General features: G+C 52.4%; 2 protein-coding genes across 7 annotated transcripts in view; one reads left to right on the top strand and one right to left on the bottom strand.

Moving 5' to 3' along the window:
* The window catches only part of SGSM3 (small G protein signaling modulator 3), a 32,355-nt gene extending 18,351 nt beyond the window's left edge, over positions 1–14,004 (top strand). For both annotated transcript variants that reach the window (XM_075154805.1, XM_075154813.1), the window contains 15 exons: positions 134–329; positions 553–698; positions 1,598–1,825; positions 2,779–2,833; positions 6,045–6,172; positions 6,481–6,636; positions 7,191–7,245; positions 7,692–7,741; positions 9,071–9,223; positions 9,323–9,393; positions 9,731–9,779; positions 10,094–10,179; positions 10,529–10,651; positions 12,288–12,348; positions 12,767–14,004. In XM_075154805.1, coding sequence (XP_075010906.1) covers positions 134–329; positions 553–698; positions 1,598–1,825; positions 2,779–2,833; positions 6,045–6,172; positions 6,481–6,636; positions 7,191–7,245; positions 7,692–7,741; positions 9,071–9,223; positions 9,323–9,393; positions 9,731–9,779; positions 10,094–10,179; positions 10,529–10,651; positions 12,288–12,348; positions 12,767–12,850 — 1,641 coding nt within the window. In that variant the 3' untranslated portion in view covers positions 12,851–14,004. The remainder of the gene's footprint in view (positions 1–133; positions 330–552; positions 699–1,597; positions 1,826–2,778; positions 2,834–6,044; positions 6,173–6,480; positions 6,637–7,190; positions 7,246–7,691; positions 7,742–9,070; positions 9,224–9,322; positions 9,394–9,730; positions 9,780–10,093; positions 10,180–10,528; positions 10,652–12,287; positions 12,349–12,766) is intronic.
* Positions 14,005–14,893: 889 nt separating this feature from the next.
* MRTFA (myocardin related transcription factor A) overlaps positions 14,894–26,069 on the bottom strand; it is a 100,747-nt gene continuing 89,571 nt past the window's right edge. For 3 of the 5 annotated variants that reach the window (XM_075154399.1, XM_075154388.1, XM_075154420.1), the window contains 8 exons: positions 25,660–25,913; positions 25,133–25,304; positions 23,732–24,847; positions 22,380–22,556; positions 20,856–21,020; positions 19,787–19,960; positions 19,305–19,365; positions 14,894–18,860 (listed from right to left, as the gene is read on the bottom strand). In XM_075154399.1, the coding sequence (XP_075010500.1) occupies positions 18,361–18,860; positions 19,305–19,365; positions 19,787–19,960; positions 20,856–21,020; positions 22,380–22,556; positions 23,732–24,847; positions 25,133–25,304; positions 25,660–25,913 (2,619 nt within the window). In that variant the 3' untranslated portion in view covers positions 14,894–18,360. The remainder of the gene's footprint in view (positions 18,861–19,304; positions 19,366–19,786; positions 19,961–20,855; positions 21,021–22,379; positions 22,557–23,731; positions 24,848–25,132; positions 25,305–25,659; positions 25,914–26,069) is intronic. The other 2 variants (XM_075154409.1, XM_075154429.1) reach the window with 1 other exon arrangement.

Raw genomic sequence — 26,069 nt, 5'->3', positions numbered from 1 at the left:
ACTGCAGGATTGCTGCTGTGGAGGAAGGAAGATATTGGTCACCTAGATACTGGTCCATCTTTTTATGTGAGGAAGTGGGGAAAGAGTTCTGCTCCTCTTAGGACGTGCAATTCTTCTTCCTTCAAAATCCTAGATGGCTGCCTCTCTGCTGCTCTTCTTGGAGGAGGAAGATGCGTTCTGGATGATGTGCGCTATCATTGAGGAACTGGTTCCTGCCTCCTACTTCAGCACCACTCTGATGGGTGTGCAGACTGATCAGCGTGTCCTGCGACAGCTCATCGTGCAGTACTTGCCCCGCCTGGACAAGCTGCTCCAGGAGCACGACATCGGTAAAAGTGTGCCCTAGAAACCATAGCTTTTCTTGCCAGGGTGACAAGCAGACAAAAATCATTGTTTCACAAAGGGAGAACAGCAAGGCTAGGAGCAAACTTCCTGGCCCTGGAGGCAGTGCATGGTTATCTTTGAGCTGGGAGGAGAGCGCTTAGGAGAGTCCATCTTCACTGGTTGGCTGATTTCCCTTGTCATGTTTCTTTTCTGTGTCTTTATTCACAGAGCTCTCCTTGATCACCTTGCACTGGTTCCTCACCTCTTTCGCTAGTGTTGTCCACATCAAGCTCCTGCTACGTATTTGGGACCTCTTCTTCTACCAGGGCTCTCTGGTGCTGTTCCAACTCACTTTGGGCATGCTCAGTATGAAGGTAATTCCCACCTTCTCTTCCTCCTTTATAGCAACTAGGTGTTTAATTCTGAGTTTTAGGGGCAAGAAGGTTTTGTATCCACTTCCTGTGCGTGGTTTGGGCATGTGCTCGGGAAGGCGACTTCCTGCCTTCCTCAGAACTGGGGGCTGTGAAGAACTTCCAAGGCACTTCACAGGATTCAGGGATTGCTGTTTCCCCTGCCTACCTCATTTGTTCCCTCATAATTAAACCCCATCAGCTGCCCCGCTCTATTCAGCCTAGATCCCAACCTGAGGGACCATCTTACCTAAACCAAGATACGTCTTGATTTTGCACCATCTCTGAGCAGAGATAGAAAGCTGAGGTTGTGGTCATCTGGGAAACTTTTGATGGCACTGTTGAATGCTGCAATAGATTAGCATTGTCCTGATTACATTTGATTTGGCTGGCTTACATTTAACCACCTGATCTTTTCCTTTTTATGCAAAAAATAATTTTGTGGTCAGCTTGCTGGGAATAAGGGGAAGGTGGAGCACAGTTTGACATGGTAGGCGCTCTATAGTGTGTTAGACTGAGCGGCTTCCATTCCCTTGTCCCCAGTAAGATTCCTGTTGTGCCCAGTCCTGGCGGTGGGTGCAGAATAGCTTCTGTTTTGTCTTTCCTTGCTGATTTGACTTTATTTCAATGATGGATGCTGTGATTCAAAAACATGCCACCTAGAATTTTGGGGGCAGCTCTCAGTGCAGTAGAGTAGTAAAAGATGCTGTTCCCCTCCCATAGGTAGCTTGGGCTCTTCCTACTTGTACCTGCATTTTTTCTGGCCCAGGCTGTATACTGAATGTAAAATTGCTCTTGGGGCTGTCAGATGCATAGCTGTCATGCTCACTGTTCTGTGTGGCAAAATGACTGCATCATTGCAGGAGGATGAGCTAATCCAGTCCGAGAACTCTGCCTCAATCTTCAACACGCTCTCGGACATCCCAAGCCAGATTGAAGATGCAGACGTGTTGCTGCAGGAGGCCATGCGCGTGGCTGGCTCGCTGACAGATGTGGCAGTGGAGACCCAGCGTCGCAAACACTTGGCCTACCTCATTGCTGACCAAGGGCAGCTGCTCAACTCCAGCTCCACTGTCAACAATTTATCCAAAGTGAGTGCACACAATCCCATCTGCCTCTGCTGCTCCTTTTTTACCATTCCCTTATGTGTTCCCTCCCAATTGCTGTTTTTGAGCAAGAAGTCCTCCTGTCTGAGAGGATTTTGGCTCCAGGATGGCTGTGTCATCCAGTGGAGAAAAGGTATTGGGAAGTGAGGGGGAGGTCTGTGCTAATTAAATGCTGCCAGATTTGTCCTGGTTGATAAATCCCCAGGTGACAGGGATTTGACATCGATTGTAATTATCATTAATGAGAGTTATGATGGAAAGCGATGCATTTTATTAATGGAAACTAAAAGAAACAACATACGCTTTTGGCAGAATTTGCTTGGAGTATGCAGAGCAGGAACTGGAGTTAATCCACTAGTAAGAAACTGATACACTAAAATATCTCTGGAAGGTAGAGTCAGAAAACAGCAGTAGCCTTTGAGAAGCTGAATAAAAAATGCGCCTGTGTTTAATCTTGGACTACAGTCTGCAGTTGCAGATGTAGTAGCTCCTGCTTGTCAAGCCTGTGTGGAAGATATATTCTTGATGCTCATCTGTGTGCTAATCACAAGACAGTCCTGCAATTCTAAAATGTAATAGCCATCCACTTAGAAATTTATATATAATTACATGTAGAACTGCTTTTGGCAACAAGTAGAATTAGAACAAAAATTATTCACTGGAATCATGGTTGATTCTTGAACTTCAATTATGCTTTCGTAATAATTGAGCTATAAATAACCCATTGCACGTGGAGCAGATCAAGCAGTAGAGCTGATTCATTGTGTTAGAACTGGAACAACTCCTGCCTAAAATTGCCAGTTCACTTGCCTGCCCCTTCTAGTGGTAGCTGTCAGGGCCCCTTGCCCAGAGCTGACTTGGGTGGAGGATTGCTTTATTTTATTTCTGAAATCTGTCCTAATGTGTGCACTTTGTTCTCTCTCTTCCCTCTCGCTCAGATTGTGCGGCGCAGGACTCAGCGCAGGAAATCTGGCATCACCTCTCTACTTTTCGGTGAGGACAATCCTGTGCCTTTCATGTGGTGTTGATGGATATAGCAGCCTAGGAGGGAAGGGAGTGAGCAAAGCAGGGAAACACTGGGACAGAGGAAGAGGAGAGGAGGGAGCCAGAACTGAAGGATGAGAGGGAAGAAGTGCAGTTTCCTACTTGCTTGCTTTGGTCTGAGCTCAGAAAGTTAATTTTAGTTAGGTGGTTAGTCCTTAAATGGTGACTAACAGCGGGCTGCAGCCTAGCCCAGCTCTAATGTCCTTCTTGCACTGACCAACAGGTCAAATACATTTTCTGGCAGACCGTATGCAGTCCACAGGCTGGATGTTGTACTCTCCTGATCTTACTGTGCTCAGTTCAGGAACATCTCTGGAGATTTGAGACAGGGCAGGATGGTCCAGTGTGTCACCCATCAAAATTTATAAATGCAAACATCACTGATGTTCCCCCTTACTTACTCTGAGAGTTCGATGTTGTGAACACTTTTAAGTCTTAATTTTCTTTGCTTATGAGCTAAGCCAGCATATGTCCAGAAATCGTACGGCTAGAATAGGTTTTGCATGGGTTTAAAAGTAACTTGTTTCTGTGACTCCATAATAACCCTTTCTATTGTAAGCCTCGCTGTCATCAGCTTCCTTGCAACTGGTTAGCTTTCTTGAAATTGCCACATCTCACCACAGAAATTGTATTTCCGGAGGAAGACAGCATACTGAATTTACAGGGTTCAAACAGTGTTCTTGTTGTGGTTGAAATGGCCTGAATAAATCTAAAACTGAGTTTTACTGGTCTTCTCAGAGAAGAGCTTTTCTGATGCTCTCCAGGAAGCTGATATATTGTCACAGGCTTGCTACAAGCACATACAGCATTACATATAAAAGTTATGGTAGAAGACCAATGAAGCTGTAAAGTCAAGCATGCAGAAGTGAAGAAATGCAGGATAGTTGCTTGTGCAACCTAAACTCAGACTTCTTGTATGAAATGTTATCATACAGTCAGTACAAACTGAACCAGCAGGGAACTTAGCTGCCAAATGCATCTTTCTTGTGTCTCAGATAGTCTCCTTGACCAAGTTTCAGTAGCGTTATGAAGGTGATAGTGAGTTATACTCACGCACAAAGATAAATTTTAAGTTCAAGCTTCAAAATGCATCAATGGTAGAACTGAGATGATTGATAGTGTTTTCTCATTTTAGTGGTGTTTCTGTACAGTGACACTCATGTTTTTTACCTAATATTATTCTTAATTAAAGTAGCAATTAAAATGTTGGTTAAAATGGAGAAGTTGTCATCCTGCAGCAGATGACCAGAATGGAAAACCTCAGCGCAAGTGAGCGGAAGGAAAGCTTGGATGTGATAAATTCACCTTATACTGGAAACTGTCAATCAACCTCAAGTGTAAAGTCTGCTGCCTGTGATAGTTACTGTGTAGAGCTGGTATATAGCCGTTGTCTGGTTGTGAGTAAGAACTTACGCAGAATTTAATTATTCTTCCTTAGAGTGGATGCAGATTTAGTAGTGAGTTGGACAGGAGTCATGGAATCACAGGAGCACTGTTTGGAAGGGACCTCTAGATGTCTGTAGTCCAACCTCTCCTGCCTCAAAGCCAGACTCTTGCTTACGCTAGAACAGGTCGGCCAGGGCTTTCTCTAGCTGAGGTTCAAGGAATTGGACCAGATTTCTAATGAAGGAATAGAAAGAAGAAACAACAAAAGGTAGTTTGGCGGAGAACAAGATGCGTGTGTTGCCCTTTTCCTGTTGGATGGGCATTGCAACAAGGAAGTGCAGGAGAGCTAGTCCTCCTCTGCACAACGGTGCAGCTACTGAGTCTTTGCAGGTTCAAAATAGAGCCTCCTCACAGTGCAAATCCTGCACCGGTTTCCTGTTTTGGAAATGTATATGCAGGTGTGTCGGGTGCAGTGAGGTGAATCTGGTGGAAACCCCTGTTGCTTTCCTCTGTATCGTGTATATTCGAAGGTGGGAGGGTATGGAACTTGCTTCCCATGTCTCCTGCTTGTGTTTTGGTGGGATTGATCTGAGTACAGAGGGAGGAGCATGGTATTTCGGCCAGAAGGGGCTGAATGATGACAGAAGGAATCAGTGATCTATGTAAATGAGGGCAGCCCACTGAGCTAGTGAGGCTGCGGTTGAGTGGTTTCTTCTTTAGTCACATTCTGTTTTAGCAACGTGAATTTTCTGGGAATCCCCGCCGTCTGCATGATCACCTGTCTATTTACAATCTTTGTATCTCTGAAACTGTAGTGAGACTTCTTACATGCTCTATTTCCTACCCCTCCCACTGAGGAGGAGGTTTTGTTAATTTTCATTGCTTGGACTGGGAGTAAGTATGCCCTACAATTTTTCTAGTCCAGAAGCAAAGTTCAGTTTTCTCTTAAGCTCCGTGTCTAGTTCTCTAATAATTTAATTTAGCAAAAAAAACCAAACAATTGTAAAAATAATTTAAAATCTAATTTTGTGCTCCTATTCAAATATGTTAACTGCCTAAAGAGTCTATCCCATTAGCTATATTTCTGCATAAATTAGTAGAGATAGGCTGTCAAAACTCCTGGGGGAATTAGGAACTGTTGAAATATGCCTTGCACTTATGACCATTTCTGTACACCCAAACCCTTTGAAATCTGGCTTTTAGGGAGGTCGAGGTCTTAAGTAGATGGTGGCTTTTCTCTCATGGCTCTGACTTCTAGACTGACACAGGAAAGTGGGCTGTCTTGGTTTTTCAAATCTTTTTCAAGACTCAGTGAAGAATATGCTCTCAGCCTGTGAGGTATGCAAAAATCAGAAGTTGTTCAACCAAAAGCTGTTTTAGTTTCAAGAGAATTTCAGTTGAAGAGAATTTTTGAAAGTTCCCTAGTTTTGTGTGCCACCATTCAGCAGTCTATATACTGCATAGACACTTCTCTAAAGTAGTACACAAGAATGCCTTGGTATACTCAGTTCTCCAGACAGATCAAAGATGACATCTTCCAGTTCCATATGTGGTTTGAAATACCAGCTCCTTAAAATTTGAGACAGTCAAATTGATATGGATTATTTACATTATTGAGTAGATTGGCAGTAAGTACCTGCCTTAGTGTAGGCACTTCTAATGTCAGGCTTTTTGATTTCTGTAGAATCAATGATTTCTAATGTTAACAAAAAAATAAATACCTCATACTTGTTTTCTTTCCTCGCCTTCACTCTGGCTGTGTGGGCTCCCCCAGGGGATGATGATCTGGAGGCACTGAAAGCCAAGAACATCAAGCAGACAGAGCTGGTGGCCGACCTGCGTGAGGCCATTCTCCAGGTGGCACGGCACTTCCAGTGTGTGGATCCCAAGAACTGCAGCATTGTGAGTGGGAACAGCTGGATCTGCACTGCTGTGTGCTCCAGGTTTGAGTGTTGAGTGTCCACCACAGGACAAGGCTGTTCAAATGCTCCTGGAGCGTGTGGGCTCGAGGAAGAACATGCCAGGTGTAACGGGTGGAGGGTGAGGGTTGCTCAACCCATCCCTGGTGGAGGAGGGCTGCACTGAGAGGTTGTCTGCCTGCTAGGAGAAGGAAAAGGTTTGGGAACAGGGGCATGCAAGCTTTGGCAGATCAGCTGGGAGTGATCTGTTGCTTTTCATTCCTCTTTGCTCTTCATCCACATGCATGCTAGGAACTGACTCCAGACTACAGCATGGAGAGCCACCAGCGGGACCACGAGAACTATGTCGCCTGTTCCCGCAACCGACGACGACGAGCCAAGGCACTACTGGACTTTGAGCGCCACGACGACGATGAGCTGGGCTTCCGCAAGAATGACATCATTACGGTGCGTCAGCCTATGAGACAGGGACCAGGGCAAGACCGTGTAGACCCAACTTGTTTGGGACACTGCACTGCCTCTTCTGCAGGGAAAGAAGGGAGGAGATCAGCTCAGAGCCCAGTTAGGAGTCCAAGGGAAGCCATTGATGTCTCTGGGGACTGCCTGGGGATGAGGCAGTATGGTCCTGTCAGTGTTGTCTTGTGGGTCATTCTCAATGCAACCAGAAAGTCCCTTTTGTGTCTGCCATAGAGCTGAGCAAAAGATTGATTTGGTCCAACCAGGGTCCTGGTTTAACACTGCGCACTAAGCTGTTGTAAGACTGTACAAGCATCCATTTGCATTTTAGCTGTGGTTGTCCCATCTGAAATTGAGGAAAACAGGGATAGCGTTGTGTTTGCAGTAGATTTTTGCCTTTGAAGGCCCTGGGCCACGTGCAAAGAGAACATTGGCAAAATAGTTGAGAAGAAAGCAGTTCCGTATTGTGCACACACACTGGGCAGCTGTAGCCCTCCTGGCCCTGCACGCTCTTCAACCAGTGTTTTCCACTCCCTGTTTTTCAGATCATTTCCCAGAAGGACGAGCACTGTTGGGTGGGAGAGCTGAATGGACTGAGAGGTGAGAGCAGGATGGGTTGCATTGGGGAGAGCGGCGCCGGATGCGGAGCATCCATTCATCCACAGCCACTGCTCTGGCACATTTGTAGCAAAGGCTCTGCCAGTGACCTGGAGCACCTGCCAGGAACAAGGGAAGTGTTAAAGCAGGGTAGGAGAGCAGTCGTGCAGCTACCTGATTACTTCTTGCAAACAGCAAGTTTAGGCTTCATCCTCCTGGCAAAGGCTGGCTGGGTGCATGTCATCTCTGCTGCTTGTGGGCAGTGTCCTGCAATTGGCTTCCTCATGCAGTTGCCTTCATTTTTGTGATTTTGAGGCTGCTCCTCAAAATCCTTCTTTGAGGTTGGACCCTATGAACTCTGATTTATTCTCAGCTTCCACTGGGCTCTGGTCTTGTCTGTGTTAGAGTTTTCTCAGTGTCAGACTCGCTTCTTTGTCCATTCTTTACAGGTTGGTTTCCCGCAAAATTTGTGGAGATCTTGGATGAGCGGAGCAAAGAGGTAATTAAAAAAAGAAACCACAACCACCACAAAAAAGCCCCAATATAACTCATAGCTGAAAAAACATAGTTGAAAAGAGCTGTATATTTCCCTTCTTGAGACTCTTTGCTCTCTCTGGCTATTGAGCACTTAGTGATGTGATCAGGCAACTTATCTTCCTAAGCCTGTTTGCTCAACTTCCTGATGCTGACCAAGTGGAGAATGAGGGTCCCAGAGGGCTGCAGGGGGTAGCTGAGCTGATGCCGGGGCTTGCAAGGCCCCTAGAGATGAGCTTTGGGAAAGCTGAGAAAGCAGCAGGCAGGTACACAGGAGGATCCTGTGGGCAGTGTTTCTGCCCGCTCCCCTATGGAGCTCCCTCGAACCACCTGGGGAGCACCTGCCTGTGCTCTCTTCCTCCTTTGAGGCCGAGCCTGTGGATCCTGCTCATGCTTTGCGGTCGCCACAGTGGATTCTCCCCGAGCAGTTGTGCCCGAGAGGGCACTCTGTCTCAGTTCCTCTCGCAGCTGGCAGTGGTGAGATGCCACTTATTTAGAGCAGATACCTCAATATGGCCCCAAGGCTGGGGTAACGGATAGGAGACAAACGTCATCAGCTGTTGGCCTAGGCAATTTGCAGGGGAAGTGGAGAAGGCCTTGTTCTCCCTCTCCTCCTCAGCATTTGTAGAGTGAAGAAGGGCTCAAAAGCTGACCTGAGACCTCAAGAGAAGTCCCTAGAGAGATGTCACTATTGACATCTCACTTGCTTCCTCACCCCCGTCTCAGGGCTGGTTCTTTCGATGCAGCTGACCTCTCTGTGTATAAACACACCCTGTACTGCTGAGCAGTTCTGCTCCCAACTGTGGAAATAGAGAGGATCCCACTCATCCTGATTTTGGAGTATCCTTCGTGCTAACAGCGTGTCAGGGTGATACCTCGGAGTGGTGTACCAGCTGACCTGGGAATTCCCATCTACCCCCATTTGCCTTGACTTTTAGCAGCTTACAGAGTCCCGGAGACCCTCAGTGCAAGTCCTTCTCCTTACCTTAGCTCAGTCAGCATCACACCAAACCGCAGCAGTTCCCACATGCTGAACGGTGCTAGGGTCACCTGTGTGATCTCCTGGGCAGCACATAGGCACAAAGGTCCTGGTGTCCCAGCAAATCCCAGGGGAGTAGCACTGAACGTGCTGCCTTACGCAAGAGCCAGCAAGAGCATAAGGGATTAAGGCGGGGGGGCTGGTGGGCACCTGGGAATGGAAGAGGTGTCCGCTGAGAAGCTGCAGGCTGGAGAACCACCTGCATGCTCTGCCCCCTCGCCAGTATGCTGAGAGCTGGCTCTTCATGTTCCTCAGTACTCCATCGCTGGAGATGACTCGGTCACAGAAGGGGTGACGGACTTGGTGCGAGGGACGCTGTGTCCAGCCTTGAAGTCCATATTTGAACATGGACTGAAGAAGCCATCTCTGCTGGGGGGGCCCTGCCATCCCTGGCTGTTCATTGAAGAGGTGAGATGTCGCAGTTCCCTTTGTGGGGCGGTGTTGCCAGAGGGCTGGGGTGAGGGGGCTGTAGGGCAGAGTGTACTGACTGTCTCTCTGCCTTACTAGGCTGCAAGCCGGGAAGTGGAACGGGACTTTGACTCTGTGTATTCTCGCCTTGTGCTCTGCAAGACTTACAGGTAAGGCGCAGCAGCTGGGTCTGTGCCCTGCTCCTACGTGCTCATCAAGCTGCTGCTGCTCTCTGCCTTGGGAAGGGTGGTGGTCTGCCCCATCCGCCTGTCGGTGTGGTGTCAGCGGGCTGCTGTGCCTGTGCTGATTTGAGGCTGGCAATGGCTTTTGTCCCCTTGTTCGCGCTTTTGTGTTTGCTTCTGGGGCTGTATCTTGTGCTGTCATGGCTGCAGGATCACCTGTGGGCTCAGCAGTAGCAAGAGAGCTGTTGGGATATGGAGGGGGAAAGGCCTGCTTGTGCGTAGGGTGGCTCCGTAGCTAGCTAGCTCTCTGCTGTGATCTTTGCAGGCTTGATGAAGACGGCAAAGTCCTCACTCCAGAAGAGCTGCTTTACCGGGTGAGTGCTGCCCCCAGCCCAGCCAGAGCCCAGCTCCTAGTGTGGGGAAGTTTCCCGGGGAGGCTGCTGGAGGGTGATGCCCTTCTCTAGGGAGATGCTCAAGAGTCTCCCAGACCTTCCCTGATGGAAAGCAGTAGAGACACCAGGTGGCTGGGGAAAGGCAGAAAGTGAAGCCGTCTGATGCTAGCAGGTGGCACTGGGTGAGGGTGGGGAGCTCTGGGGAGGGGAGCATTTGGGTGTGTTGCTGAAACGGCTGCCCAGCCCAGCCTAAGGCTAAGCTGAGAAGGCAGTAACCACATCTTCCCACCCTGCAGGCGGTTCAGGCTGTGAACATGACACACGATGCTGCACATGCACAGATGGACGTGAAGCTTCGTTCCCTCATCTGCGTTGGACTCAAGTGAGTCATCCAGTCCTGATAACCCTCGGGGGGAGCTGGGGGTGCGAGGAGTTTGCGAGGGGGCAGAGCAGGCTCAAGGGCAGCAGTTGTTTCAATCTACCCTCTCACTGCAGCCACGGAGTGGGACCTGCTCCTTTCTTGTTCATCACGCTGGCCTGGCTCCTGGCTGGAAGAAGTAGCTCTCATTGCATGGAGTGGCTCACACAAGTTTACTGGGTTATCTTGTTCCCACTGGGAACAGGACTGTGGGCTGGGGGCAAGGCTTGGGCTGAAAATAGACTATCCCAAAGGAATGGGGCTTCTTCCCATGGCTTCAGCCGAGTAACATGCCTCCATCCCATTGCTGCAGTGAGCAGGTGCTGCATTTGTGGTTAGAGGTGCTGTGCTCAAGTCTGCAGACCGTGGAGAAATGGTTCCATCCCTGGTCGTTCCTGCGCAGTCCCGGCTGGGTGCAGATCAAATGTGAGCTGAGGTGAGTCCGTCCCCATGGGCCTTGCCAGGGTCTGGGGTGGATTTCCTCCTCCCCTGCAGGAGGTGGCCCTCACTGTGGCTGGCTTTGGACCCTCTCCAGTGAGTAGCAGTGTGGGCCGCCCAGACACCCCCACTGCAGAGATTTCCTTCTGTGTGCTGAGGCAGCAGCAACTGTCTAGACAGTTTAATGCGATGCACTGTGCCTGCCTGATCAAGAGCAGAGCTTGGCTCCTGGGGAGCTGTCGTGACAAGCAGACAGCCTCTGCCTGCCAGCAACCTCCTGCTGTGCCCTGCACCTACTCTGATGGTACCTCTTGCAACCCCTACTCTCCAGGTCCTCTGCCAGCCACCACGAGTCCAGGCAGGGAACAGGGAATGTGCTAGGGAGACAGTCAGGCTGTCGCTGGCCGGGAAGGAGTCACTCACCGGCTGACTCCTGGTTAGGCGAGGGAGCGGCGTCGGGGGCTGAAGGCGGCTGAGCTCGCACAAAGCACGTCGCTTGCAGCCCAGGGCACACATCCACACTGCTTGCTCCTGGCCCTCCTGCACTCTGCAAAGCCACATCCAGTCCCAGGGAGCTGCAGAGCAAACCCCTCTGCCACCACCACCATTCCAGCCCTGGTGCCGCTGCCGTCCTGCGGGAACTGGCTTTTGTCCGCGCCACCCATTTGCCTCTGGTCCCCGTGGGAGCGTCTGTAGCCAGGAGCAGGCCCGTGTGTACACACCTCGGCGTGCCCTGTTCTCCCTGTGCTGCTGCTGAATGGGAGGAAGGGAGTCCCCTCCGCCTCTGTGCTGCGATGTCCTGTGGCTGCTTTCTCGCAGCATGGGAGCAGGGCTAGTTCAGCACAGCCGAAGGACCAAGCGGGACTGGTTCATGGCTGGGCCCAGGTTTGTGTGGAGCCGGAGTGGAGGCTTATGCCGTATTTCTCCCAGCCAGCTTCCTGTGGAGGGCCTCGGCTCCCTCACTGCTGCGGGAGTTGGAGGAGATCCTCACCTAAGAGTTTCCCCTGAGCCTGAAGGACTGACGAGCTTGTTGCCAGGAGGTCCGAGCTGTGCACCCCTGTCCTAGGGACAGGGTTGAGGCCGGGCCTGCAGCCCCTGCTTAGAGTCGGGTCCAGCGGGGGAGCTCCGCGCGCCGTCCCCATGCGGCACTTGTGCATGGGGGTCAGGACACTTCTCTTACTCCAGGGAGAGAGAGAGGGGTGCAGAAACTCTGAGGTGCTACTGGCAGGAGTCTGCTTTCTGGAGAGGAACCTGCAATCCCCCCATTGCCAGCTGCCTGCAGTCGTCAGCCACGAGTGTCTGTGGGCTTGCAGAGCCTGGGGCTGCTCCTGCCTCCCTGCGCTGCTGCGTCAGGCTCTGTAGGGGTTGCACTTGAGTCACATCTTCAAGCTTCTCTTTCCAGCCTGGGCCTGGCAGGATGTGGAGCCCAAAGAGGAGGGGGAAACGGGATGAATGGCCGGTGCTCCCCTTTCAACACCAACAAACAAGGAATTTCATCCTTGTAAGCTTAGTGGCGTGCTGGGGCAAGCTGAGGAGCCAGTGCAATTGTGTGCCGGGGGGCAGCAGTTGTGGGCACAGGCTGGGAGTGTGATGTGGATGGGTGTGTGCATTACCACCGCTCTCTTCCATTGCAGAGTCCTCTGCAAATTTGCCTTCAGCCTCTCTCAGGACTGGGAGCTGCCAATAAAAAGGGAGGTGAGTAGGTGGCATCTCTCATCCTCTTTCTCAGCCGCGGGCTTTGCTTACTGCCTCCCTCTCCCAGCTTTGTGCTCTAGCCCATCCTCTGCCTCCTCTTGAGCCGGCGCCAGAGGCTGTGGATGGGGCCACTTTCCCTGCCAGGGCAGGCTGTGCACGGGAGCTGTGTGGCAGTGCTGGCAGAGGGTGCTGCCTGCCCCTGCCCAGCTGGGGCAGAGGGAAATGGCAAGCCCCTCCCTTCCCCGGTGCTCTCCAAACCGCAGGGCCTCTCCCTGTTTCAGCTGCGCGGAGGTGGGAAGTGCAGAAGGCTGCTCTGTCTGAGTGTCAGAGACCTCGGCATGCTTGGGCTCTGCCGGCAGACACAACCTCCCCTTTTCTGGGTGCGGTGCGCTGACCCGGTCTCTGTGTCATCCTGCAGGAGAAGGAGAAGAAGCCACTGAAGGAAGGGGTGCAGGACATGCTCGTGAAGCACCATCTCTTCAGCTGGGACATAGATGGGTGACCCCCACCCCGCCCCATCCTGGGGAACCTTCTCAATGGCGCACGCTCCTCTTCCCCACCCCCATCATGTCTCACCCCCTGCCCTCCCCCACCCCACCCACTTGTATCTGTGACAAAAGCCCCCTCGGGGGGGCTGCCAGGCCACCTGGGACAGATGGCAGCAGGCCCGAGAAGCCGAGCTGCAGACCTGAGGGAGGTGATGGTCGAGGGTGATGCTGCAAAAGGACAAGTGTGTTCTGGCCACAAAAACAAGTGCCCCCTCCCAGCCTTCCCCGTCTCTGCCACCCCCACCTTCTGCTTGCCTCAGCCCTGCCTCCCCCCCGGTGCCTGGGGGAGCAGCCTGGACCCGCAGCCCCTCACGCGCTGCCCCGTGGGCCAGCAGCAATGTGGGTGTGTGAGCGTGTCTGCTGCGGTAGCTGTGGGGAAGAGGAAGCCCTTGCGCGGTGGCTTTGGTCCGTCAGAGCTGGTGCCATTGGCAGCTGGCACTGCGGGTGCAAGTGGAATTGGGCTGGTGAGAGACTCATTGCTGCACAGGAGCAGGAGTGGCACATCCCTCCTTGCCAGCCAAGGGCTCGCCTCTGCCGGGGAGAGGGATGGCAAACCCTGAAGCACTTGGACAAGTTCCTCTGACCTGGAGCCGGGGCTGAGAAGGGGGAACCGGCATCAGCCTCATCCCACCTCCCTGGCACTGGTGTGTGGGGCGTTGACAAGAGGTGCCCGACTGCACCGGCCCATTACCACTGTAATGGCCTTAGGGGGTGGGCCTTGTCTCCTCTGGGAGCAGACAAAAACCACCTCTCCCCTAAACAAGAGTGTTTCATGCTGTCAGTTTAGTCTCTAGATGATTTTTAACTGTTAACCAAAAAGCTGTAAATTAACTCCAGGAATGTGTATATTTTGGCACCATTGTAGCTCAGGACGAGGTTCAGGTTGGAGCTGGCTCAGGGAGACTAACCCGTCCTCCTCGCCCTGCGGTGGCAGCGGGGACGCAGGTCAGGAGTGGAGAATTGCTGCTTTGTGGTGGTGGCTCTGGATATGGAGTCTGTGACTTTCTACTGAAAGCGCTTGTCTGTGAGCACAAACTACTCTGAAATGACACTAGATTCTTACTTTCCTTTATTCGGTGGGTTTGTAAATAAACTGCATCTTGGGAGAGTGCTGGGCTTTGGCTTTGTTTTTTGACCGGGCCAAGACTGGATTTAATTCTTAATTTCTGCCAATTGATAATTATGACCCCATTTCTGCGCTGGCTCCTGCTAGCGTCAAGCTGAGGTCTCTGCTCAGCCTGCGTTGGCACTGGCCTCAGAGCAGGCCACATGGCCAGGTAGCGGCCGGGGCAGGAGCAGTTGTGCTGCCGGCAGTGGCAGCCCTGCCTTGCCTCTCTGCTGCCAGCCCCTGCCTGACGCGCAGCTCCGCAGCAGAGCCCCGGGAGGCCCTGACAAGCAAGAAATATTCAAAATGAAGGGATGCGGGGACCCTGCAAGGGGAGGGCCCTTAGCAAAGGAGAGGGGCTGGCAGGAAACAGGGCTGGGTGGTAGTGGACAAGTGGTGTCTGCACATTAACAAGCTTCTCCGGAAACAAGCAGGTGGAGTCTCTTCTGCAAAGTGGGACAGTAACAGGCACAGGCCCTGGGAGAACCGTGTTCAGAAGCCCAAGCTCGTGGGAGCGTGGAAGTTGCAGCGTATTTACTGATGTGAAAACTAGTGTTTTCGGTCAAAGGAATTCCAGTTAGGTGTTTGGCTGAGGAAGGCTGCAGTATCACCTCACCACCGTAACAGCTGGGGTCCAGACCAGCCTGGCTGCGGGTGGCTGTAAAAGCTGCCTGTGCTTCTCCTACCGTAAGACCTACTTCTGGTTGCAGGGTAGGTAATTTCCATACACGGAGGGAATCTCCCTGCCGCCAAGAAGGGATAAGGCACCACCACTCAAGCTTCGCTTTTTTCAGGTTTGAGAAAGACCCAGAGGGATCACCCACCCTTAGCTGGAAAAGGCAGAGTGGCCCCAAGCCCTCCCACCAGCATAGCAGAGAAGTTTTTGAGCACATGGTTGTTTGGAATTTTTTTAATAAAATGGATTTTTTTTCAAATATTTGTAACTGAAAAAATAATTCAATTTAAAGATCCATTCTCTCCCCCGTTAACTTGTCACTTTTATCCTTTTCCAGTTGAATACTTGCTCTGGATCCGATGCCCCAACACCATCCGTCTCGGATGGTGCTGATCACCCCTCGCTGTTTGCTGCATAGTGGAAGGGAGAGTGCGTGCTAGTCAAATACACATTACAAACAAGTAGTGGTTACAGCAGAAAGATTCAGGATTACATTCAAGGTAGAGGCAGAACATCAGACTTTGTTTTTCCCAGTGGGTGCAAAAATGTATGTCCAGGGCAATACCTCTTCCGACAAAGAACTATTGAACTATTATTCAAACAAATAATAGTAAGAAAGCAGAGAACTGGGCTAGCCTGCTCTGGGCACTGCTTGGGAAAAGAACTTTCTAATATTTCCTGGGATGAGGCACCATCTTCCCCTCTGCCCCCAGGCACAGGGTGACCGCTCGCTCTCCTGGCAGAAGCCCCTTCTGCAGAGGGGCTCTGGCAGGTTAGCTGGGTTCCTCAGGAGGTGAGGCTCATGGTTCTGTGTTGTCTGGGCTCCTCGAGGGCTCTCAAGCCCATCAGCCAATTTCAAGTATGTATGTTGGGCAAAGTTAGGGCAATTAAATTCCTACAGAGTTTCACAAATGATGGTGCATGGGTAAAGGTGAAAGGGAGCAGTTGTGAGCTCAGCCCTTCACCAGCAACCCTGGGGAAAGGCTAAATCAGTAACAGGCGTTGGCATCTCTCTCTGCCAACAAAGAGTGGGGTGCCTGGCCCAGTGCGAGGAACCATGGCTGGGCCAGGCCAGGACTGCAGGTGGAGTGCTCCCACCTTCTTCTAGGAGCTCATTGCACTTCGATAATTTCATTCTTTATTCACTGGTTGCAGCTTTGTAATTATTTGTACAAAAGAAATCACACAGCTGGTTTTTTTTTGTGGGGGCTACTGCTTGCTGTGGGATAAAAGCAGCTGATTTTGCTTGAGTTTGACGAACAAGCAGCCTCACTTTTTCCCCTTAGCATTCGAATGATCCTCCAACCCCCCACACACTTTCCTCCTAAGAAACCACTTGCCTCCTGTGCCCACCTGGTCCCGCGGCTGGGCAGCTGCCCGGGGGGAGCTGGTGGGAGCCCTGTAAGGCAATCGCTGATGCACTCGCTGCTCCCAGCGAGCACCGGGCTGCACCAGGAGAGAAAGGGGGGTGGGGGTGGGTGAAGGGGGAGTCCACCAGTCCCAGTTATTCTGATTTTTAGGACATGACACTGAACCTTGGGCAACAGAAAGCAGACGGGGTGGGGGGGAAGGGGGTATCCTCTCACTCCAACCCGGACACTGAGGGAGGCAGATAAGAGGCTCTGACTTGCTCACAGCTGGGGCAGGGAGAGGGGAGAGAAGGGGGCAGAAAGGAAGGAAGCTGCCAGCAGGCTCCCCCCTGCAAATGATTAAGAAAGTGGCTCCCCATGCAGTTAACAAGCAAATAGGGCTCAGGAAAGCAGGAGTTTCTCCCAGCTGCAAAACAGGCATGACCCCACCTGGCTGCCACTTCAGTGGCTGATAGAGAACGCGTCGTGCAGGGCTGGCATTCACCTGCCCCGCCATGGAGCGGAGGTACCCGCACCCCTGCAGCAAGGCCTCCCCCTGAGAAGAGTGCCAGGTACCAAAGGGGCAGGGGAGCAGCATATGCCCACCGGCACCTACCCCTCCCCAGCAGGCAGCACTGCAGCCGGTGCGGGGGAAAGGTGGGGACAGCATCCTCAAGGAGATACTAAAAGGATGGCAGTTTATCCTTCCATTGCCTGAGCAGGGTCAGCACCTTAGTCCCTATGATAGCTGTGCAGCGAGGCGGCCGCGTGGGGCACAGCTAGGCTAAGTCTCACCTGGTAAATATGGCGGTGAGTTACTACTAACAAACACAGAAATTTAAAAGTGACAGGAGTAACAGCACAAGAGAGAGCCACAGGCCTGGGTTTCCAACGCAAAACCCTGCACAAGGAATAGCCTCGTCGTGGCTCTGGGGGCTCCGATCAGTCAGCAGGTACCCCGAGGCACCAGCCCAGGCCCGACATGGCAGAAGCTGGCTGGACACAGGGCGGCAGCTCACAGTAAGCAGCCATTTGCTTTTGCCTTTTACCCCATGGGCCTGGAGGGAAGGCAGAGCAGAGGTCAGCTGCCCCTTACTTGCTTTCAGGCTCCCACTTCTCCCCAGAAAGGGGCCCTCACAGGTGCACTACTGAGCTAGGACCTGGGTTGTGCCACACAACCCCCGGTTTGCAGTGCCGCCCCCGCCCCCCTTGCCTGTTGGGTCTGACATCCCCAGCTGCTTCTTTCCACTGGGGCACCTGCTACAGGGAGGCAACAGCACAGCTGAAGGCAGGAGACAGATTGCACATGGCCCCTAATGATATGTTGCACATTGCTAGCTGTGCCCCTCACACGCACCCCAGGACGCACGGACGCTTTCTTGTCCCTAACCCCCACCACAGGCTGACAGCCCTGCTCGCCTGGGGATGTCACAAGTGCTGTGGAAGCTGGGGGGCAGGGGGTGTGCCTGAAGGCTTGACTCCAGGCACAGCCAGAGGTCTGGGGCAGCAAAGGACAGGTTTAGCATAGAAGGACCTGGATTTTAGCACCTTAAAAATGTTTTGCAGCCCAAAGCAAGTGAAGCAGGCAGGCCTCTGCCAAGCTCAGCAATATTTGGGAAACCAGCTTAGACGTTACCAGGTTGATGGGGAACCCTGGCTCCCTTTGGCTACACTTGGAAAAGGTGCCTGTTCTGCCCAGCTCCTCACAGCCCTGCGGCAGACCAGACCCTCCCCTGACAGATGGCAGGTGGTGCCGAGGGCAGCCCTTCCGGGCCCCCAGCCAGCACTCCCGCCTTTGGGTCCTGCTCCAGAGGTAGAATCCCCTTTTGCAACCATTAAACCAACCGTGCCAGGGCAGCACAACCCCTTTTATTTGCCAATCCCAGCAAGGTGCGGGGTGCTGCTCCTGGAAACGGGTCAGGCCCAGTCATACTATGTCCCACTGCGAGGCGTGAGGGAACTCATTGTGCCCCATGTGCTGCCATCGCTGCTCCTGCCTGGAGGAAGAGGGGCTGCCGGCTCCGTTCTCACCCGAGCTGGCTCAGGCTGCACTGAGGGGGCAGGAGGCCACCAGCCCCAGAGCTCCTGCAGCCTCTTTCCCCCAGCAGCCGTTCTCCCTGCCCTGGCCTGGCCCGCTGCCCAGGCAGCAGTGACTCGAGCAGCGGGTCTGCCTTTGCCACCACTGCCGGCTTCGTGCAGGAAGGACACTGTTGGGGGAGGAATACAAATACTGGGAGCTCTTTTTTTTTTTTTTTTTTTTTTGGTTGACTGGCCTCTTCCCCCTGCATGCCTGTGACCTCCCACTCCCATTCCCTTCAGTCTCTGCTCACAGAGTTATAAGCAAGAATCCCAGTGCAGCTGCAGATCGTGTCCATCAAGGAAGTCTGTGGAAAAGAGGCTGGGAGCTGCAGTGCTAAGGGGAGCCAGGCTCATGACGGGCCCCCCCGGCAGCTCCAGCCAGTCCATGCTGTCCAAGTTAGCCTCAGCCAGATCCAGGGCTATGCCCCCGGACGGCTCGTGCGCAAAGTGCAATTCCGAGGTGTCCATAGGTGAAGGCGGGTGGTCCAGGATGGCCGAGCTGCTCAGCATCTCACTGTGGAGGTCGTCGATCAGGGACAGGGGCTCCGGCCCATCGTGGCCTGCCGTCAGCAGCGGGAGGCCAGTGCTGCTCTCCAGGAAGTCCTCCAGCCGGCCCACGGGCACCGGCTGCCCCAAGGACACTGGCACCGCCAGCTCTGAGGAATGGTGGCTGCTGGGCGGTGAGGTGCAGGCTGGGGCCACGGGTGGTTCTTTCCCAGCTGGGGATGACTGATCCTTGAAGTCAGCAGAAATCTCTGTCCAGGGAACAAAGGGGAAGGCCAGGATGAGGAAAAGCTTGGCTGGACACGGGAAGGATCCCTCCCACCCACCAGGGCAACAGGGACCCCCCCAGACTGAGCCATTACCAACGACCAACTGGGATAAGGAAGCTCATCCTGTGCCCGCACTCGGCTTGCTATGGGGAGTTTTCAGCCCACCTCCAGGGAATTCAAGCTCTGTCCAGTATTGCAGAAGAGATGTGACCGGATCTGATGCAGCAGAGCCACCAAGAAGCTTTCTATCATACTAATGCCTGACTGACATCTCCCTTAGTGCCTTAATGACTACTGCCTACGCTAGAGGCACTGGCAGGGACGCAGGAGCAAAGGCTTGGGCCATGACAGACTCCCCCCTCAGTGCTCTATAATCCCCAGGCTCAAACCCAAAGACTATGGGAAATGCTGGCTTTGTTTCCTTACCTCCACTTTCGATGAGAATGTCAAACAGGTCGTCCATCTGCTGGCTGGCACAGCCGTTCTCCTGGGGAGAGCGAGCGCAGGATTAGCTTCCTATTTACCAGGGGAGCTTCCACCTCCAGCAACACCCTTGGCTGCTGGCTCTCCTCCCTCGCCCCAGGGATGGGGCTGTTATCTAGCGAGAATGAGCACACAGAGGCGTGGCACCAGAATCCTCCATAACCCCAGGCTGTTACTGGATGGGAAGGTACAGTCAGCAACTGCTGTACTAACGCTCACCAGGCCCTGAGTGGTTTGGCATCTCTACCTGTGGTTTAGGGTCTGCCCCAAACCCTCCAGAAGGAATTCAGCTAGGAAGGCACAGTTAGAAAGGGTCATCGTGTCTCCATTCCCTGTTACTGGTCCAGATCAGGAATCTAAGCAGATTTACAATGGCAGCTTTTCACCTGCTCTCCAAGGAAACCAGGCAGAAGAATTGCTCTCACCTGGGCCTTTGGCTGTTGCTTCATGGCCTCTTCATAGCCTGGTGGCTCTTTCATTGGGACCGAGGGAACAGGGAGAGCAGGTGGAGGAGTTCCAAAAAGCGGCGTGTGCTGTTGCTGCTCCAGGTCCATCTGGGGTGGGGAAGGGGCAGCAGGAGAGCCGGGCTGTGATGAGGGCTGTTCAGAACAAAGGCAGGAGGAGTGATCAGGGGAAAGCCCACATGAACTCCTGTCTCACAGCTGCTTTGAGAGACCATCACCCCCTCTCTTGGCAAGTGCTGCACAGAGGTCTGCACTGCTCTGCTCCCAGCAGCCTGGCTTCTTCCATGTACTCTCCGCACCATGCCCTGGCTGCAGGGAAGGAAGACAGATTTCCCCTCCAACTCACAGCTGGAAATCTTTTGCTGATTTTTCTAACGCTAAAGCAACCAAGCCACAAACCGCCATCGGGCTGCTCCTGGAAGGGGAGAGCTTCATCTGTCCAAGTGGGGGATTCCTCTAGCACTTTGGAGAGAGAGAGGGCACTTCCCTTGCTGTGTTCAGCCTACTCTGCACAATATATGCAGGACCTATCTTTTACCCATCTCCCTCTGCAGTGCCTGCTTTGGGGACACAATCAAGTTTCACTAGCAGCAAATTTCACAGCCTGATGGTGGGCAGAGAGCACCAGAGCACTCAGCAGCACCAGAGACTTCCAAAGGAAACCCCAAGTGTTGCAGGAAGCGGTGCTCGTGACTCAGCTTTACCAGATGAATCAGCACACAACTGCCCATAAGAAATGTGGATCAGGTCTTTGCCTCTACAGCAGTTATGTGTGATCCACGCAGAAGCTTCTTCCCCTGGAGCAGTGATCCCCAGGCAGTAGCTGAAAGCCAGTTCCAACACTTGTAGATGTTGATGCTCTTCCCCATCCTGTTTTCCCTGGAAAGCTGTTCGTCTGTTCTGTGGCCTGCAGGTAGAGGAGCAACCCCAGGCCCCGGCCAGCAGAGCTGCTCTGGGGTCCGCTCTCTTCCTGAGAGGAGCTGGAAGCTGGCGTTGTGGCACAGGCCACTGGGATGTGCTGGGAGGGTACCTTTTTTGACACAGTGGGTGGGCCAGCTTTGCCAGGAGCACGAATTTTCAGGGACCAGTTCTGGAAACCATTGGGGAAGAAGGGCCGCAGGTTTGGAGGTGCTGAGAAAGACAATACGGTGTGGGGCAGTTGCCCCATGACCACCTGCAGACCTGGCTTCTGACCCTAAGGGAGGCAAAAGGATTAGGAAAGTCACTACAGATGCCTCCACAGCACACGAGCTACGGGAGCCTGAGAGAAAAGGTGCCTTCGTTTACCTTCTGCATTTCCTCAAAGGTCTCAAAGCAAATAAAGTCACTGACCCTTTGTGAAGTGGATATCCCACTCTGACTACACCAGAAATGACTCCTGTCTTCATATCCTTTCCAGCATCTGACTCAGAAGCGATCCTCCAAGCTCTAAAAACTCTTCATAATCTTTCTGTATCTTATCTTAATTACACGTTAAGAGAGAGAGGTAGGACAAGAGGAAATGGCCTCAAATTGCACCAGGGGAGGTTTAGATTCGATATCAGGAAAAATTTCTTCATCAAAAGGGTTGTCAAGCATTGGAACAGGCTGCCCAGGGAAGTGGTTGAGTCACCATGCCTGGAGGTATTTAAAAGGTGTGTAGATGTGATGCTTAGGGACATGGTTTAGTGGTGGACTTGGCAGTGTTAGGTTAACGGTTGGAGTCAATGATCTTAAAGGTCTTTTCCAACCTAAACGATTCTATGATTCTATGATGTGGGCTAGAAAGGGAGGAGATGCACAGCAGAGCCTCTTTACAGCCATCACCTGGAGAAGGGGAAAAGCCAGAGGTGCTCTCTTTCCCGAACCTGCGTTGCACTTCACGAAGAGATGATTAACAGGTATGCTCAAGGCACAGGAACGGAAATCACAGCATGTTCATCAGTACCAGAGAGTAAAAGGTCACATCCTTTTGCCCCTCTCAGAGCTCATACACCACCTTCAGTAGCAGACATACTGCCCACACCACCCTCTCCCCATGCAGTAGCCACTTTTCCAGTTCAGCAGCACTCCTTTAAGAATCAGGGACACCACTGTGAATGAAGGCTGCCCACTCTGGCCTCTCATCATTTTTAATTGATAGACAGTGCTTGTTTAAAACACCAGCTGGTATTCTGCCCAGATGTGGAACCAAAGGGCAGAAGCTAGTAAACTGCCAGGGTTTAGCCCAGCACTCTTTGCTGTAAAGCCTCCACATCACTTCCAAGCATGCCCATATGGAGACTTAGTGCTCCTGAAACTTCATGCCTGATGGGCTTTCCATCACAGCTAGTTCAGCAGGAGGCAGGGGAATGGAGAGGCTATGCCAGGCACCCCTTCTACTGCCACATTCAAGCTGAAAACCAAACACTCCATGCAGCTGCAAGCTGTGGCAGAAGCCGCTGTGAGATCTCTCTCTCTCTGATGATGGTCTCTGACCAGGATTGTGCATGTGTGTCCCCTTCCCACCGCTGCTACAAACCCTGGCAGCAGGCAAAGAAAAACAAGGAAGAAAAGTGAGCAGGCAGCGAGCTACCTTTCTGACAGATTGGTTTAGTCCTCTGGGCTGCTGCTGCTGCAGGGGCTGCTGCTGCTGCTGCTTCTGCTGCTGTGTGAGCTGCTGCTTCTGCTGCTGCATGGGCTGCTGAGGGGTGCTTGCAGGTAGCTGACACTGCGGTTGGCTGGAAGTTTTAGCGGGCGATGATTGTACTCTCTGGAAAGAAAAGGGTATCTGTGAGAAGCTATTCCCCAGACACAACATGGAGCAAGGCTTGTGTTTCTTAAAAGATTTATGAAGTTTGGTTTTCCCCACTCTTCATTCTTTAGGAAATTCAGTCAATCCTTCTGTTTCACAAAGCAGAGAAATCAGATTGGGGTGGGATTCAGAGTCCTAAAAGAGGAGGTAGTACCACTCTAAATCCCTGGGCTATCCATGACATCCTTCAAGGGTTGGCAGACCTGACATAGGACCTGCCCCCTTCTGGAGCAGTGGCTGGAGCTCAGGTTAGATATCCTGGGGTATCAAGGGTGACTCCGGACACTGATATTTAGACAGCTGACTCGCACCTCACCTGCTACGCAGCAAATGCAGCCTGCTCAGTGCCTGCCCCTGATGATAGACACTGCCACTTGCTCTGCAGAAGGTGCAAGAAATGGGGCAGCAGAGAATGAAAATCTTCTCTGATGCCACAGAAGACTGGGGTTTGACTTATGCCATAAAACCTGGGCATATTTATCCCTTCCTGGAAGAAACACTCGGAACACTTCTGTTAAGTGCTGACCTCATACCAACAGGGGAATAGTAGATCATGTCTGATGAAAGACTCTGTTAACGCTGAAATACTGACATGTATTAAAACAAAGAGCAGTCAAAAAGCAAAAAGTCTGCTCCCAGGGTCTGATTTCAGCTCTCGGTAGACAAGGTGACCTATCTATCACTCCGACTACGATCTCTCTAATAAAGTACAAGAGGTGAAATACACCCTGCTTTTTTTAATACCACAGGCATAGTTGTTCTTTCAAAAAGTAGTGAAATGTGGCAGCAAACCCTTGTCCTCCAAGCCTGAGATCCTGCCTGACAAAAGGCAGAACCATGTGTTTAGAAGAATGCTGAACAGCCTGTGGTGCACACAGTCAATCGTGCGTCGCTGTACACAGTTCATCATTGTCAAATTCCAGTCTTTTTGCTGAAGATCTGCTTACACTGCTCTGTTTCACAAAGCCAGGAACTACCAGCCATCGTAGCAAGCAATTCTGCCATTTTAGTATTTACTGCACTGAATTTCCACCATGTTAAGTCATCCTATGCTAACCTGAACCATAGGAGCAGGAAAAGGGAGAGAGGAACCCAACTGCCTGCAACAGGGGTGTGATCTAAGCCTTGCCTACCTGCAAGGCCGGGCAGCTACTCCCTGCCTTCCCCTGGGGCGAGAGGCCCTGCCTCTCGGCGCTCTGCTTGGTCACGGTGAGGACGATGTGGGTCCCTGTGGAGTCGGTGATGAGGGTGGGGGGAGGGGTGCCCTTGATGAGGTCGCTCAGGGCGCTCCCTTGCTGGCCAAGGAAAAGCCGCGGGCTGTGGGACTGGCACGGCGGCTCTGCTTCCACGGCTGGCACCTCCTGCTTCACCATCACAGCTTTCTTTGGCACTGGGCTTGGATTCGAAGTGTCCATTTGGCTAGCGGTTGGTGCAGGGCTGAATTGGTCTGTTTGGCCACTGGATTGCTTTGCAGACTGGCAACTCAGGAAACCGTTTTCACTCTTGACCTGGGTGCCAAATGCTACTGGCTTGGAGGCAAGGGCTGTTCCTTCTCCCGCAGCCGCTGGGGCCGGTAGTGACTGCTGAGAGCGCTTCTCCTGCTCTAGCTGTAGTCTAAGCATCTCAACCAGCTGCTGCTTCTGCTTCAGCATGCGGGTGAGTTCCTCGATCTGCTTGTCCTTCTCCTGCAGCATCTGGTCTTTGTCCCTAACTTCTGCATCTCTGCTGTTACCAGTGCTGCACCGCTCCGACCTGGGTGCTGCATTTACGCTGCAGGAGGCAGACTTGGAGCTTTCTTCCTTCACCAGGAACTGCACTGGAGACGCCTGCAAGGTGAGCTGGGTCAGGGGTGAAGTTACCATCTCTCCAAAGGTGTCTCCAGTGGCTGAGTTCTCATCCCCTGTGCTCATTTGCGAGCGCTCAGAAGGAGTTGGAGAAACAGGAGGGGTCGAGCCTGTGCTGCCAAACTTCATCACGCCGCCACCGGTGACTGTGGCCACAACTACTTCTGCTGGTGCAATGCCAGCGGTGACCAGGGCTGGCCCTGTGCTCAGCCTGGCAGCTGGGAAGGCTACTACCACTTCGGCAGCTTTTGGGAGGATGGCTGCTGTGCTGGGCTTGGGAGTGGGTGTTGTTTGGCTGGCTGCACCGTTCTGCTCTTGGTAAGCTCTGAGACGCTCAATCAGGTCCGTCTTTGTGCCCGAGACAGGCAAGGCCCTCAACTTCAGCTCTTGCTTCAGCTCTGCTACCTGATATGGGGAAAAAAGAAGAGGGCAACATTAAGAGAGCATACACTCTTAACCAGAACAACTATTAACAGCTACCAGAGCCATGGGGCAAAGGACTAAACTGACCCTGCTGCAGGCCAACAAACCTGCACCTCAGGTACAGACTGCAGGGTAGCAATGCCAGCTGCTATCACTAACTCCTGTCAGTCCACCTTAGCCTTGCTCTGGGGCAGCAACATCGTTCAGTACTGCCCTCTCCACCAACAATGGCAAAAAAACAGCTGTGCAGCTTCACAGGACGTTTACCTTCATCTCATCTAGATTGGCAGGGAGAGGGCCAGGCTTGCCCACTGCAGCATTACTGTTTTGTCGCATCAGCCCACTGGAACCAGAGGATACTGAAGATGCACCGCTGACTGTGGCAGAGAGATTGCGTACAGCAGGGGCACTGGCACCACTCTGCTGCTCTCCTGGAGGCCTGCAGGGAATGAAAAAACACAGGCATCAAAACCAAGGTGGAAAGGCACTGGAGGCCCTCAGCGTCAACAATCACATACGTTCAGAAACATCCGGGTCACTTGTGCCACCCTAGACATTAAAGCACACCAGTGCCTTTGACTATATCCATGCCCCTTACCCGGCCAACCAACTCACTTCAGCTGCTTTTGTTTGATTCATCTGATACCAGCCCTTTTTGCAGCCCGCTGTAACTTAAGGAGATTGAGCGTGTTACACCCAGCCGCCATACCTCACACCCAGAACACAATGTCTCTGATAACAGTACTGGGGAAGCAAGTGCTTCCTAAGAGGGAGCTGCCATTTAGGACCCATACTTTGGTGGAGCTGGCAGGATGGTCTGATAGTTGTAGTGCTGCTGCTGCTGCTGGTTGAGGATCTGAAGCTGGAGAAAGAGCTGCTGCTGCTGCAGTATTTTGGCATAGGATGAATCCATGGGAGGAGCTCCCTTGTCCTGCTTTTGGTCCGGGGGAATATACTGATGATATTTAAGCTTCTTGACTTTCGGCTTCAACTCCTTGGCTTTTTTACTGCGCTGAGACTTCTCACTAGCAGACTTGGGCTGACTTTGCTATTTAGAAGAAAAGGAGGAAGCAAATAAGAATGAAAATACTGAAATAACATAACACCCCATGTAAACCAGAATGCACACTGGGATTTTCATTTCAAAATTCTCCAGATTTGACCTCAGGGTCTTTCCGTGCTTCTCTAACTCAGACAACAGTAT

This window comes from Calonectris borealis, chromosome 1, assembly GCF_964195595.1.
Source record: "Calonectris borealis chromosome 1, bCalBor7.hap1.2, whole genome shotgun sequence".
In the NCBI taxonomy this organism is placed as follows: Eukaryota; Metazoa; Chordata; class Aves; order Procellariiformes; family Procellariidae; genus Calonectris; species Calonectris borealis.
The sequence above is the reverse complement of the archived record's forward strand: the minus strand, read 5'-3'. Positions and strand labels throughout refer to the sequence as shown.